At 37.8% G+C, this 16,560-nt stretch overlaps 1 protein-coding gene across 1 annotated transcript in view; it reads left to right on the top strand.

The window, feature by feature from the left end:
• NEK7 (NIMA related kinase 7) overlaps window positions 1–16,560 on the top strand; it is a 68,103-nt gene that overhangs the window by 28,242 nt on the left and 23,301 nt on the right. The window contains 2 exon segments of the mRNA XM_041479526.1: window positions 11,344–11,452; window positions 13,675–13,782. Coding sequence (XP_041335460.1) covers window positions 11,344–11,452; window positions 13,675–13,782 — 217 coding nt within the window.

Genomic DNA, 16,560 nt, shown 5'->3' with positions numbered 1-16,560 from the left:
TGCCTGCCTCACAGTGCACCTTAATGAATTCTTTAGTTCTTCCCTTAATGAACGACATCCTTACTGCCCTAGTTTTTATATTGTCCCTCTTGTCACCTGCGGATAATGCTCTCTTTGTCCCCATTGAGTAGGCAACTGAGGAAAATCATTTGGTGCATTCAGATGTATTCTAATAGAATTCATAGAATCTGCTATATGTCCAAAAAAAAGCAGCTGTGCATTGGCATTTACATATCACATAATGAAAGCAGAGGTATTTCGTGTTCTCTCTGCCGCTGTGTTTATGTATGTACATACACAGATTTAATCCACTTTACCTTAATTATTTTTTAAATTGTCTCTGTCACAGGGAGATGTTTCAATACAGCCTCCATTCTCACAAGCAAGAGAGTTCAAAATTGAGAATTCCTTACTGAACAGCTTTTAATGGCCTGTTAGAATTCTTGAACGTGGCGTATTGGCATATCAGTAAAACTGAGAGGGAAACATCAGTGAGGGGGAAATGTTTGTGCTTGACTCTCAGCTGGTTTTGCACTGCAGTGCCTCAGCACTGTGTAACCCCTCTGTGGGCATGGTGAAGAAGGAAAAACTCTTGATTTTTCTGCCGGTGAATTAGATTGCTGGATACTATTACCTTCAAGATATTACAAGTAAACCATTATTAACTCTGGTGCTAAGTCCCAGTTGCTCATGGTCTGTTGTTTGTCTGTGGTCTCCACTGTAGAACATGTGATAGTGCATGGCTGCCAAGGTTCAGGGTAGTTCATGAGAACTGGTGCTACCTCATAATACAACCTCCTTCTGCAATACAATAATATGTTGTAAGGCAACTTTGAGGCTTGGTCCCTTTTCTTGTTAGTCATGGTTCTCCTCTGCCACATACAGTGACAAAGTGAAAATTTTCTGTGAGTTTTTTCATTTGTTTTCTTATTTTCAAGCAGCAGTTGATACACTGGATAAAGAAATTGCCACAAATAAAGAAGAATCTAGTAATTGAATAAAGAAAATACATTATGATAATTCAGTAAAGAGCTAGTTCGTAAAGTCTGTCCTGAAGATGTTGGAACAAGAGAACTTGAATTGTTGTGCAGAATAATTAGCATGTTATTTAAGGTTAAATATAAAATTAAAAATCAATATAAAATAGGCCTACAAGAAGGGATGTTATCAAGGCACTAAAATCTTGGAGTGTTTTATCTCAGAAGTAAACTTCAAAATCTGTTTAATTTCTGCAGTTATTTTCAGGTTTTAGGTTCTTCTGGCAAATAATATTAGTATGCTGAAAAAAATTTGCAGACTTTAAACTGAATATGTCATGCAGATCTTAAGGAAGTTAATCATGTTTTGGAAACAAGCATAAAAGCTTTAATCTGAAAAGTTGAAAATATGTGTGCAGCCTTCTCAAGATAGATGAAAAATAACTTGAATTCTACAAAATGTCACCTAGGCACTTCAGCCACTCCTCAAACAGCACTTTTTGTGTGTATTTTTTCAACTTTGTTTAAAGATAAACATACTATAATTAGCTGGCTAAAATAACAAGTATTTTAAAACATCAGTATGAAATTCTTATTGATGTCTCCAGTTTCTATAGCTAGGACCAGTGAATTCTTTGTCCTTGAACTTGTTTTTTATAGCCTAGTCCAAATGCAGGAATAATCACTTCTTCCCAAGTAACTGATGCAGATCTAAATTGTTCCTTGCAGGAGCTGGAGCTCTGTTCAGACTTGTTTGAAATCTCATTGATTCTAATTTCAATATTTCACTAGTGGTGGATATTTTGAGCATCACTGTATGAAACTGCATCAGGCAATTTCTCCTCTCCACATGGTCTGGAATGCAGCCCCTGCTTCCCATGCCAAAGTAGATTGCTCTGGAGTTTGAGACTTCTTTGCAGCACTCTGAGGTTGGCTAGCTTACCTGTGTAAGGGCTGGCTGCCCTGGGTGCCTCAGAGCCCATATTTGCCCATTCTCTCTGCAGTGAAGCTGGTTGTGTTGCTGGGAATGGAGAATTGTCACTTGGTTTCTTTCCAACTGTTTTCTGGTGGATTGCTGTTCTGGGAATGTGCTAGAAATGAAGAGATGGTTTTGCAGAAAGTAGGATTTTCTGATAAGTATTGATAGTACATGGTAGCTGTAGTTTGACTGTTTAATTGCAATAGCACTAATTTTCTTTTGCTGTGATATTTGCAAGAATTTTGGGAATATGAAGTTAGGGAAACGCTGTGTAGGGAAGAGGTGCAGTGTCAGAATTTAGCAGGCCAGGTGTTAAATTTTGCATGCTCTTTCCAGGATTTTGGGAAACCTTGAGCTATTAACTGAAGGTTATTGTTTGTTTATCTGTCTTTTTACTATCCAAAACATTGATCTAAAATTTGAGCAGTTGTAGGAGATAGTTGGTGTTCCTGTTTGGAAAGCTGATGGGAAAAATGTTTCCTGTGTATTTTGAATGGCAGTGTTGCAGAAGCTGTTTTCTGCCATGCACACACATGTCCAGCAGGACTAACTGCTTGCTGCTAGGATTGCCAAATATTTAGTTGTGTGAGTATGTTTTCAGTTTGTCAAAATATAGCAATTTCCTACTAAAATGTTGCATGTCAATGCTTCATTATAATAGCAGCCACTGAATCTGAAATATTCTAAGCCCCTTTGTGCCTTGAAACAGATGTAAAACTCGGGGGATTTTTCTTACAGTAATGGCTGTGAAAATTTACTTAAATTTCAATTCTTCTAGCATATGTGCGTAACAGAAATTGCTGGAGCATAATTGCAGAAATGGAGAATTTCTGTATGTGTAGAGCTGTGTGAACCTGCTGCGTCTGTCGGTACTGACACGACCTGCGTGACTGTCAGTGCTTGGTCCTGGAGTAGGACAGGTGACTGGAGTGGCTTTGCCAGAAATAGCTTTTTCTAGATGCTTTGGAATGGCTGAAGCTTTCCTGTGTGTGGAGGGTGTTTATTCTTTCTAACAACCTGGGAAAGGGAGTAATCTGAGATGAATGTGGAGAAGACAGAAGACAAGGCAGACCGAGGAGTAGGCTGGGACAAGTAGCTGAGTGATCCTTAGGCACAGAGAGAGGCTCTGCCTGGGAAAAGGAGGACAAGCACACCTGTGCTGGCTGGCTAGCAGGGTTTGAGAGAAGGCAAAGAGGGACTTTATGCCCCTGGGAGTAGAGACTGAGGAGTGTAAGAGAATAAGAGTAGTGTATTGGGAAATTATGAAATGGGATTTCCAATACTGGACATGGGGACAGGGAGGTTGGAGAAGAGCTGATGTGTTGTCGGAGAATGGGACAGATGGGGCAAGGATCCTTGAGGCAGACAAACTGACTGCAGGGAGAGAGCCTGGATGGGCTAAGTCAGGCTGGCTGGGAACAGGATGGGATGTGACTCTGCTAAGGGTGCAGCTACTCTGTGTAGAAATGGTTGCAGCTGTGCTGCCTCCTTTGCTGCAATGGTTGTTTACTAGGCAGGCACTTTGGAAGACAAAGGTTTTGTGATTAGTACAATTCAAGATTTTTCCAAAGACTGTCCTTACTTGTTCTTTTCCTAAGGGATGCTGAATAAACCACTTCAACCACTGCTTTTTGGGGATAATTCTAATTGCCTTTTCTGTGTTTATGACATTCAAGGCAAAACTCTGGGTCTCCATTTGTAGAAGTATTGAGCATTCACAGCTTCATTCTGAGTGGAAACTGTGCTTTGAAGATGGACTGTTTCATAAAGCTATGTATGTTGAGAAGGAGGTGCTTAAATTGGTGCCAGAATTAATTAACCCTGTTGATCTCTATTCTTGGCCCACATTCTAATCTGTAAAATGGGGATATTACTACCTCATCATTTCTAAGGCCATTTGTGAAGATATTTTATTAATTTGATATTCCAACAAAGCATACTAGGAAACTGTATCCCTCCCTGAAACTTATATTTAATAATAGGTTATGAATAGTGCACAATAAACAAAGCCTAGAGACATTTTCAAACTGCTCATTAGCTGAGTGTCATGAATGAATGAGTAAAGGGTCTTCTAATATAAAGAAAACAGAACTGAAAATTGCACGCACACACTCTCAAGGGGGAGAAATTATGTGGTGGCTCTAATTCTGAGATTTTCCTTATACATATATTTATGTCCAAATAATTGACATAATGCTTTTGGGAAAAGTATTTTTAAAGTAGTCTTGTGTGTGTGTTTGTGTACTTTGTTTCTTTTCACAATACTGATTTATCTTGATCCATAATTGGAGATTTTAAAATATGGAATCTGTTTTTTTTTTGGCTTTCAGCAGTATCTGTGTCTCTCGTGCCTTTTTTTTATTTTTTCCAGATTTAATTTAAAGAACAAAAACCCCCAGTACCACCACCCCCACGCCAAACGTCCTCGCACAAAGTATTTTTATTGAGCATATGGTTGTATTTTATAATATAGAACAGTTTGGCACTTTGCTGAAGTTACATCATTGATATATGTTAAAAGCTTCGAAATATTTTTTTCCCTCAGTGGTTTATTTTTTGCTTTCTGTATCACCTTTACCTTAGCTTTTTTCCTTACTCATTTTTGAAAAAAGCTTCAAAAGATAGAGTGTAGTTTGAAGAAGCCTTTAATATAATAGGATAGTGTAACACAGGGTGTGCTAATTACAGATCAAAGCTAAACTATTTTTATGTGCCTTTTCCTAAGGGAGGAACCTGGGGCTTTGAACCAGTCAGGCTAATTTTTGCCACTAACCTTTTTCAAGGCTGCTAAAATCTTCTTTTACTTTTAAATTTTTTTTGCCTCCTGTAATTAAAAAATAGTTCATCCTATTCAACTTTGTCTATCTCTGTTAGCTGTATAGCAGGTAAAAAGCAGGGTGGGGTGTTCTGAGAGGAAGTGGCTGTGCTGTGGATGGAGCTGTGAAGTCTTAAAAGAAAAAGTGAAGGCACAGAGCCCTGGCAGGGTGGTAGAGTTGCTTCTGGGTAAGCTTTTCCTCCATCCATGTGTGTCACTGGGGTGTGTGACAGGTGCACCACTGTCACCTTTGCTGTCAGCCACGAGTAACCACAGTGAGAGCAGCAGTTTACCTTGTGTGGGTTACGTACAAGTGCTGGCAGAATGAGAGCTGGCTGGTCCCCCAGTTTATAATCAGTGGGATAATTGGGCTGGGTAATTGCCAGGCAGCCTTGTTAGTTTTGCTGTGAGTCAGCCATTGTGTGTGTGTCTGCCTCTGGAATAATATGAATAAGTGGGCAGGTTTTCTGCTAAAATAATTAGACAATCAACAACATTTTGTCTTGTGGTCAGTTGCCTTCACAGACATCACACCTGAAGCTGTTGTGGAAGTTCTGGCTGTACACATAGCAAAATAATGGTATCAGTCAGCTATGAGAAGTTAATGTGACAGTAAACTTCATTTAACTGACACTGGCTGCTCCAATAGGCTTTGAGATTTCATCTCCACCTTTGCCCACTGGTTCTAAAATTGTCTGTGAGCCTTTAAAGAGCAGGGAGAGTTGGAAGATTTTATTGGATAATAGTTCTGGATACTTTTATTGTTTGAAATGACCTGCAAACAATACGTGGGGACTAATATTAATTTTTCGGAGTTCCATTTGAAAAATTTGCACTGTCAGTGTTTGCACTAGGTGGATAACTTGCTCAGAATGGAGATTTTGTATGATAGCCTCTGTATTTACTGTGTCATGCTTTTTATTAGGAAGTAGAGTTAATGATTCAAGCATGAGTTTCACCTCTTCATGCTGTATCAGTTTTCCCAAGAGGATTTTTTTGGGAGAGAGATGCATGTAAACAACTACTGTTGAATTTAAGCAGGTGGCTGTGTGTTTTAAGAAGCCCCACTCAGCAGTAACAGCAGAGACAAGGAAAATGATGCAGTATTGGAAATTTTATATTAGTTGTTCTGCAAGTATATTGGATTTCAGTAGGTGATCTCTATTTCTGAACACTCTATGTCCTTGCTCTTTTGCATCAGCAAAAATGTTAGGTGGAACAGAGGGACGGTAGGTGGGCTGCTCAATAAGGAACATTGAAATGAATCCTTGCAAAGAAAGTTGGCTAAAAATACATTTATGTGAAGTGACTTTGTCCAGAGCTTTCTAAGGAATATGAGTTTAAGCAGAAGTCTTGCTAAGTCTGATTATTAACATGAAAGAAGATATACTAAAATGGAAAGCATGAAAATTTTCCTTGCATTTTTTATAAGGCTTATAATTTCTTGTAAGTGAATGTCTTTTTTTGATTTTGTCTGAAATAACATTCTGTTTGAGAAGATGCTTCTGTCTCAGTTCTGTGGTATCCCTGCAGCATTCTTCTGGGTTTTTTTTTTTTGGTTTTTTTTTTAAAGGAAAGACCACAGTTTAATTCTACTGACTTGTCCTTCTGATGCTAATAGGTACTTCTATTAGTACCATTATTTTGTGTGTTAATTTTTGTACTGTATCTTAGTCTTTTGTTGTTCTTGATGAAATGAAGTTTGCTAAGACTACTAATAAAGGAAGATTTAATTTTTTTAAACTCTTTTTTTTTGTGAATTCTGAAAGGGTAAAAAATAAATGTATGGCATCTTCAGTAAGTGGAGATATAAGCAACTGTTAATAAAAGTTGGAGAACAAACCAGGTAAATATTTTTATTTTCATCACTTTATTGGCTGAATACATGCTGCTTTTGGTATGTTCAGTTGATAGATGAAAAATATTTTGGGTAGGTTTTTTTGGTATTTGTTCTCTTTTTGCAAGTAAGAGACAGCTGCTACTCTTGAAATGTAGGCAAATTTGATGACACTGTATATCAAACTGAATGAATGAATCAGGATGTGGTGAGAAGTTCTATTTTTGTTCTGCATAGAGAGCAAAGAAAAATGGCAGAAAACTTGCCATGGTCTAAACAGATGGGCAGCTGAATTAATCAAAGAACAGACAAAACTCCTGAGATGCTGTGTTGCTACTAGAATTATATTGCTTTTAAAACAGAAAACAAGACTTGGGTACAGACTTCCTTTCTATATTCATGGGTCTCCAAAATATTGGGATGTTGCCGCCCATCTTCACTGGCCTGTCTTGCTGACCCTGCATTGCCCTTGCCTGTTGTGGTTTGTTTCTGTCGTGTTCACAGAGTGAGAGCTCTTGCTTGTGCTCCCATAATTTCCTATTATGGCTGCCTGACCTCCTCTTTCCTCTTTGTTCTTTGTGCTCATCCATATTAAAAAAAGCTCCCAAAGAAATACAGTCAGAAGTGGTCAAGAGCTTTATTGTGTTACTCAGAACTTCTGTATAATCGTGTTGCATCTCTTTCCTCTTGATGCAGGTCAGATTTCTTCCCACTAGTATCTGGTCATTGAATCACTGTGTTGTAATTTTATACAGTAAAATATAAAAACCTTCCATGCTTTATATTTTTGTCAGCTGTAAATGAAGTCGTGAGGACAAAATGATGTGATGAAGATTCTTACGGAATCATGAAAGAAAGGAAGGAATCTGTTTAAAGTAATGAAATCATCATTCTCATTTTACTTTTCTTCCAAATACTGTCTTTCAAAAACAGCTCTAGGCTATAGCATGTGCAGGGAAAAATTCAGATATATGTTCTTGTGGGCTTGTTTGACAGTTCCACAGTTCTTTTCTTAATAATTACTCTGCAAAATTGTTTAGATGATCAGTTTATCAACTCTCTGCAAGAGAAGTTCATAAACATCTTGCTTTCTTTACACCAGCATCGGAACTGAATGCTAAATTTTGTCCAAGCAGGGTTATTGAAATGTAGGCAGTCATATCTGAATTTCTAGTTGTGTGGAAATGATTTGTGTTCACTCTCTCTACTCATCTGCAGGAAATCTTAGTTTTCTTAGAAAATCCAAACATAGTCCTGTGTCTCGGCTGTAAGTATTGTCCGAGTTGTGCCTTTTAGGCCTAGGTAGGACCAGCTGCTAACGCTGTCACTTTTACTTCTGGAGTTCGACCTTTAAAACATCATCTTTAGAAAGTCAGTATAATTTCGTGCCTCTATGTTGACTTCAGACTTTTTTCTCCATCTATCCTTTATGTTTTGTTTGTCAACAAACTGAATGGCATTTGCTGTTTAGGTGCAGAGCAGCTGTGTTTAATTTCATTATTATGGAAACATTTGGAGAATATTTAATTTTTCCTTTAGCAATCCATTAGAGAACCATGAGAGTTCTGTTTTCCTGTGATGAAACTGCTCAGTCATTCTGTAAAAGGGATGAAAATATGAACTGATGTTACAGCCTGCCTGTCTTAAAGCTCTTTAAGGCATTTGATTAGCAAATGTTCGACCACCAAAATGTCCAGTTGTATTAAATGACTGAATTGCAGTTTTAGTCACAATGTACTGACATTGTGGTGACTCTTCAAAGTAGTTTTTTGTAATTCCATTCTCAGATGGAGATGCAAATGTCATGGGATATGGCTTTTGGAACAATTCTTTCAGGGAGCCAGCCTGCTGCCACAGCATGCCTGATGTTCTGTTTACCTGACAGAGCACTGGCTTGCAGCACTGCCCAAATTTTTAATGCACATGTACAAGCAGCTCCCTTTTCGCCCAGTTTCAGCTAGTTGGAGATTGATCTTTCACCTCAGATAGGATCATGTTTTTTTAATGTCACACCCTAGAAGGTCAGTGGTCTGAGGGACATCAGGACTGTCCTTTGAGCCTAAGACAGGTGGAAGAAGGAGAATAAAGAAGTCTTGAAGATGAGAGCGCTTCAGAGAGAGCTGTATGTCAGGCTGTATTCCTGCGCTGGGCAGGTGATGCCAACCTGTGTACAGTGGGAGAGCTGTATGAGGTTAACTGGGTGCTGTGGACCTCAGCATGCTTCAGGCACTAAGCAGTGGATTAGTTTAGCATTGACTGTGGTGCTACTTTGCTGTGCTACAACAGAGGTTCAAAATTGTTGTTGCAGCATCATATCTTCTGCATTTTGGCTTCCCTGTAGGGAGGGAGCAAACACCACAATCGTTAGAACTGCATTTTGCATTGTGGACTAATTTAATTAAGGAGAAAGGAAAGGATCCTGCTTTGAATACAGTTCATGTGTGCTGTATGAATTTCATCATGCTGTTTGGCATAAAAATAGGTTTGCCTGTGTTTTCCATCAGCTTACATTTCTTGTTAGAAGGTAAGGTTCTACACAGAAATGGAATTTTCCTTTTGACTTTTCTCAGAACTAAGCGTGTCTACTGGACTGTTTCCTAAAAGTGTACGACTTGTTTCAATAGCTAGTTTTGTAAAATTCATCTTTTTGGTCATGTCTTTTCATCGCTATTTTGCCTATTGGTAGACAACAGCTCAAGAACAAATTGAGAACTTGTATTTTGAGGGAAAAATAGTAATTAATTACTGGACAACATAGTGTTAATTGAGTTTATTTTAAAGATAATTATATTATTTTTAAGCCCATACAAATGAAAATGCTGCCTGTTTCTTTGTTTAGTTTTAAACATTGCTAGCAAATCTAGCAGCTCTCTTTTCCATCCTCTTTAGATAGATAAATTCTCTGGGGTTAAGTAATATCATTGATGTTTCAGGAAGAGGTTATTATATATTTGTCCTGCAAAATTATTAATGCCTTAAGCAGAGTGAGACCACTTTAAGTTGCAGCGTTGCACTGTAAGGACTGAAGCCAGTTTTGTAGTGTCCCTCAGCTACAGTGCTAGGGATGGCAAGTGAATAAAGTGTTAAAAGAAAAGTTGTATATAAATACTTTGAAAGTACACTGCTGTACTTTAGGTAAATCGGAATGGGAACGTGAAATTGAAAATCTTCCCATTTCAGGCATTTTGTGAATGGCATTTCATCACCGCATTCGAGTTAAAAAATAATAATTCAGAATGTTTAAATGAAGTACCTAGTTATAATTATGATAATTTCAGAATGCATTTTAAATCAAGGAACTGTGCTTTCATGTACACATACTTAGATGTATTGTGTATTTGTTTTTAAATGAAAAGAAACCTGGTCTCCATCTTCCTGTTGACATCAAACAATCCTCTGATATGCAAATCCTGCTATGGGGAGAACAGATACACAGGGTTTGTTTGGATTCAGTCCAAGAGTGAAAGAAAATTACATTTAAAGACGTAATTTATATGCTTTGCCTCATTTAAATGAAAATGCATTTTGAAATAATCCCTATAACGAAAAACATTTGGTGGAATGTTAAGATCCTTTGTACGACTGATGCATTTTGCTATAGGTAGTTTAAAAGCATCTCTCTCATACTCCTGTGTGTCTGTAATGTGCAGATGCAGCTGTCAACTTCTCAGTGGCATGTTTTAACATAGGATGAAAATAGGTTTTTCTGCAAATTAATAAATGTTTGTTATGTGAACTTTCTTAAAGCGTGCATGAGTGTGAAGTCTGTCTGTACCCACAATTAAAATACATCAAGTACTTTGCTTTCTGTCTAAAATTTTGCTAGTCTTAATGTTATTTATGTATTTTCTCCTTGTGTGGAACTTCAAAACCTGACACAATACGATTTCTTTGGAAACATAGGCTAAACAAGCAATGATTTTTCAGTCTTTTTCCTTTTAGCTGCAGAATTTATAATGATGAAACTTTTAACAGTGGCTGAATTTCAGGTTTTCAGTAGGTATCTTTGGAGGATTGTTATTCAGTTGCTGAATACCACGTTTGAAGCTGATGTGTGTAATTGTTTTGTGTTGGCTTTAACAGGACAGTGAACTGTTACCAGTGATCAGGAATGGGGTTTTGGACAGGACAGAACATATTTGAACAGGAGTAATGTCACTGTGAAGTTTTCAGAAATCAGTTCCTTGAATTCCCTTTCATGTACTGCAGAAGTTTTAAAAACTAATGTGACCAATTCTTCTTACATGGTCTTTGTGACTGTGTGATACTGCTCTTCTTTTTGTTTTTGTCCTTCATTTTAAAAAATGTGGGTATGGAAATCAATTTTGATGTAAGGAAGTATATTTAATTTGGGACGTTCTGTGGCACATAACTTTTTATCTGGCCTTTATTTTTTCTGTGGCTACTTTATATTAGATTACTCTGACCACATTAATCCAACACTGAGGAGTGCTAAAAACTGTATAAATCCTTTTTTGGGGTAGGAGTTTTATTTCATTAATGTTATTTGTGGCTCTGTGTGTAGACTGACTTATGCATATGCAGTGATGATACATATATTAATATTTAAGGGAAAACCTTTCTGTGTCAAGAAATTCTGTTAAACATTTCTCATTAGGTTGTGAGCCTCTTGTGTTTTTTAATTTTTTAATTAAGAATTTTCTGTATTTTCTTTTTCTCAGTAATTTTATGCAAGTTTGAATTTTTAATATTCACTAACCATGTTTTTTTTAAGCATTTTAAGAAACAGAAGAGGTTGATTCCTGAAAGAACAGTTTGGAAGTACTTTGTTCAGCTTTGCAGTGCCTTGGAACATATGCATTCTCGTCGTGTTATGCATAGAGGTAATACAGGATCAAAGATGATTTGTCCTTACTATACCTTTGACTATGTGAGAATTAAGCTGGCTGAAATCAGTTTTGACAGCTGAAACGTTGTATGTCTTTGTAAGATTTTATAAGTAATAGAAAACTGAGAGAAGTTTGTGGTTGTACATTTGTTGTGGTAGGCATTTGTTTGATAGCAGGTTTTTCAAAATAAGTGATAGTTCTGTGAGTGATGGATACCCTGCCATAGCTACTTCATTTTTCTGGCTCTTATCTTCTGCCCTGTATTTATTCTTCTATATTTGCCTGTTGTCTTGCCCAGGTATTGCTCCTTGCCTTGCACAGATCTGTCAGTCCATTCTTTACAGCTCTTGCACCTGGTTGTCTTAAAGTATCTGCTCCTGCCCTGCTTGCTCGTGATGTACAGGCCCTTCTCCTGGTCCCTTCTCTATTGGATTATGTGCAGGTGTGAGCATTTCCTCCAGTTCTCTGCTCCTTTCCACCATTTCCAATCTCTGTGTCCCAACAGCCCTTGTAGTTGCCAGCTATCCCTGTCAGGTACTAAATTTCCTTGGCCCATTTTAAAACCTTGGTGCTGCTGTCTCCTCGGGATGTGGTCTTCATTTTACCTCATAACTCTTGAGTCAAAGAAAATAGATCATAGTGTAGCTTCTTCTTAGATCTGCTATTCTTTTTCCCTTTCTGAAATCCCTCTGGTTATGGGATTGTGAGTGGTGTGTGGACTGTCACTTTTTAGGTTCAGGTGACATTGCCTGCCTTAGGTTGGTGGCTCCCTGGGTTAGAATGCAGCTCACTGCCTGGAAGGAATAGTCCCTCGATGTCTGCTGAGCTCTGTCATTTGCAGCTGGAAATTTTGCACCCTTAGCAGATGAGCTTAGGTACCCCTGCCCCTGCAAATGCCTTTCTCTTGTGATTCTCCTTTTTTTTTCCCCTTTGTGCATTTGTACAGGTGCCTGCAAGTGCGAATGATACAAAGAGAAGGACATAAAATACAGATTCTTTCCATAGGGTGCAAGTATCTTCCTTTAATATTTTTATAATTAAATTAGTTAATTTCTGTATATTTTAGCTCAAAACAAAAGGATTTAAGTTCCTTAAACTGAAACACTAAGTTCAAAGCTTCTGGCAAACCTATGGCAAATCTAGTGATTCCATGGTTGCATGCCAAAAGCAATGGCAATTAAAACTATTTTTAAATTGAGCAATATCCGTGTTGGCTTATTACACAAAGGGTTAGCCAAACTCCTGAAATCTGGGTCAGATAGCAGGAGAACGTAATTGCTTCTGTCTTCCTCTAAAGCTTGTAAGTTTTTGTAACTTTTTTACTGAAACCTGAGAATGCTGGTGTTTGAAGGGTTATTAACCATTCCTTTTACTGTGCCTGTATCTTATGCAAACTGTAATCCCCTCTTATCAAAGTGAACTGATTTCTGTAAGTTTAAGGCTAGGGTGGATTGCTTTTCAGCAGAGTAAGGGCTAAATTCCCTTGCCAAACAAATAACAGGTCAGTTTATTTAGGAGACTAACAAGGTAGGTAACTTGTTAGAAATCATAGAATAAGAGTCTCTGCTGTTGTCTCTAAGGGATTGGATTAAAACTTAAACTGGATATTACTTGTGAAAAATAACTGTCTGGGGTATACCTCATTATTTTTCTTTGTTTCTACTTGATTAGCCCAATTCCATTGACGAGTTCAAATAACCATTCTCCTGAGTAAACTTGCTTCATTTTTTAATGCCTGCTCTTACAGAGAATCAGTTATCTATTTCAAATAAATGACGTTATGCCACTGTGGGTAATTTGATCAGCAAAAGTGATGAAAAATGCTGTACAGCTCTTGAAAACATATATAGGCTGTTACTTAAGAAATAACAAAAGAGGTTCTCTAGTTCTAATCTAGGTCTCTCAATGTAGCTTATATAAAGTAGTAATGAACTCACCTGTATATGCTTCTTGACTTTGGAGGTGTGGTTTTTTTGTTTGCTTGTTTCTTAAGAAAAATACTTTCTGTGGTTCTTCTTTGCTTGGGTGATGGTTGTACTATTAAAATAGTGGACTCCAAATTCTACATTCCGGACCCATTCTTTCTGAGTAGCACTGTCAAATTTTACAATATTTCCTGTAAATAAAATCCTCTTCGAGTCTATTATTAATAGAAGAGTAGCTTTTCTTGCAACCTCACTGTGACTTCTAAATTTTTAAATTTATTTTTCTTTCAGATATAAAGCCAGCAAATGTGTTCATTACAGCTACAGGAGTAGTAAAGCTGGGAGACCTTGGACTTGGTCGATTTTTCAGCTCCAAAACCACAGCTGCACATTCTTTAGGTAAGCTTTCTCTGAGGTACAGATGTTGGACAGGTAGAGTATTTTACATGGTGGAAATACTGTGCCCACTCAGGAGGAAGAAGAAAAGGGTTAGGACCATGTTCTTTAGTCATAACAAAAATAGTAAAGGTGTTCTTAATTAAAAAAATGGTCAGCACCATGGACAAATACAGAAACACTGTAACACTGAGATATTTCTTTCAGCATATTTTGGGTATTTTCCCTCCTTTGTTTGCATAATTTAGTGTACATTTTCTACCTCTGAACAAGTCTTTAAGACAATAGTGTTACCTAGAAATGCTAGGGGAAAAATAAGGTGATAATACTGATGCATTTTTTAAAAACTGACTTGAACTTTATTCAGTGTTGGGAGGAATCTCATCATTCTGTGTGCCTGCATGAGTAGCATTAATGACCTCTTGGTTACCTGGTTTCAAAGGGCTCTCAGAGGAGCTTCCATTTTTTAAGGTGACGTTTCTCAGTGTAAGCTTAGATAGTTGAGGGTAGGTCAGAATTAACAAAACCAATTCCCAGATAACTTATAAAAACAAGAATAGAAAAAAGCTTTCTGAAATGCTCAGTTTATTCTCTGCTAGCACACAAAACTAGCAGTGTATTATGTCTATCCATACAAAATTTTCATGTAATTTGCATCTTTTGAGTAGCATGTGAATACTAGGATGATTAAGAGATTTTTAAAAAAGAAAAGGTAAATATTTGGCATATATTTTAAGTTTAAAAGTAGGTAACAGATGAATGACAGAATCTAAGAGGATCTCTGTAGAAGAGAAAAACCTTGTGGTTGTGTTCGAGGGTCCCAGGATGAGGGAAGAGATGAGACTCTTGACTCCATGTTTCAGAAGGCTGATTTATTATATTATGATATTATATTATATTAAATGCTATACTAAAAAGAATAGAGAGAAATGATCCATCAGAAAGCTAGAAAAGAAAGGAATGGAATGATAATAAAATCTTGTGACTGCTCACAGTCTCAACACAGGTGGCTGTCATTGGTCATCAAGTAAAAACAATTTCACATGCTGGGTAAACAATTCTCCAAACCACATTCCAAAGCAGCAAAACATGGAGAAGCTGAAGCTTCCCAGCTTCTCAGGAGAAAAGATCCTGGCAAAAGGATTTTTCATAAAAAATGTCTGTGACACCTTGTAAATAGAGTAACATCTGCTTTAAAGAGAAGCGTAGGAAATAGTGCTCATACTGCTGTTAAGTTGGGGTTTTTTAGATAAAAAAACATTTATTTTCCCTCACTGAATTGTCTGTGTTTGGTTGCTGAACTCAAGCCTGTTCATTGATTGCATGTTTGTACCACATTTGAGGTAGGAGTGATACATGTGTTAATGGCCAAAAATACAATATTTTGGAAAGGAAACTTCTGACACTCCTTACTTTCCTGTCCTCCAAAAAGCCTTTGGTTACTCCTTTGTGCCTTCCAGTTTTTACCACGTTTGGTGCAGACTGGTAAAGTCAAACCCATGAGTCGCTGCTGAGGTGTTAACAGGAGCCCCAGACACAGAGTGCCATTAGCAGGAGACTGAGGGGGAGCGCAAAGCCCAGGCTGGAAATGTGCTGGGGATCCACGTGAGGGGCAGTCAGATGTGACACTGCACATCTGCTGCTGTCACAGGGTGTCACCCAAAGTGCTGCTGTTCCTGCTGCCCTTGGAAGGCAGCGGCCGTCTCTGGCAGCACTGTGGAGAGCTGGTTTGGGTTCTTGCAGGTGGGCTCTGCTCCTGCCTGCAGATGGAAGGAGAGTGTGAAGAGGGAGCTGGAAATCCTAATCTGAGGAGTAGGAGCTCATGAGTAAGGCAGAGGTCAGCAGTGAGAGTGGGAGAGCAGACTTGCATTCTGCGGCACAAGCCAGGGAGTTAAAGAGGAGCAGACTGCCTCAACCCTGGATTATTTTGGCTCCTGGCAGGGGAATTGTTGTGAGGGCTGAGCTGGAAATTAAAAAAAGCTGAAGACTGTGCCAGATTTAAAAACAGTGCAATACCCCTGAGCCCTTTAAAGCTCATCTTTTACAGATCCAAGAATCATCCAGAGTGGGGAAGGAGGGGAGGATGGCAGCTTTGTTTCTTCTGTTGGTGGCTTTGTCTTGGTAGAGGAGTTATTTTTTATTTTCTTTTTTTTCCCCATCTCTTCTTTTCCCATTTCCCACTTAATTATGGCCTAATGTCAGAATTCAGCCTAGAAAAAAGGTTTGTGTCTGCTGTTAACTTAGGCTACAGAGGAGACTGACTTTCTGATTTGTCATCACTAGCAGAGACCACTTCTTAAATTGATTTCTTCTGCAGTTTGATGCCGGTTTTCTTGAAATTTCTTTCAAAGTTGTATCTTTTTATGATTCCATAAACCTTTGGTGCACGTAACCTAGTAAATTACAAACATATGTGTAGCAATTTATATTTGTTTACAGGCTTTATAAAAATTTCAGTAGCAAACTAGATTCAGGCTTTCAGAGATAAAGAAATGTAGTAAAATTTTAATTAGCTACAGCTTCTAACCGCTAATTATGAATAATACTGATTTAATTAGAATCTTTACTGATGGTCCATTTGAAACAAATGAAAAAACTGCACTGGACAGGGTTTTTTATGTTCTTAACTCTTTCTATACAGCTTTATCAAGAATTTACTAATGTCATGCCGATATCTTCTTGGAAATGGAAAACATTTTTTACTAAAGGGCAGAGGAAATGGAGGCATTTGGTATTGTTGATTTGACACAAACTTGACAAAAAGTCTTGTTTTCAGGAGAC

The sequence above is a fragment of the Pyrgilauda ruficollis genome, unplaced genomic scaffold (genome assembly GCF_017590135.1).
Source record: "Pyrgilauda ruficollis isolate IOZ18807 unplaced genomic scaffold, ASM1759013v1 scaffold49, whole genome shotgun sequence".
Taxonomy (NCBI): Eukaryota; Metazoa; Chordata; class Aves; order Passeriformes; family Passeridae; genus Pyrgilauda; species Pyrgilauda ruficollis.
Note: the sequence above shows the minus strand (reverse complement) of the source record. Positions and strands in the feature narration are given on the sequence as shown.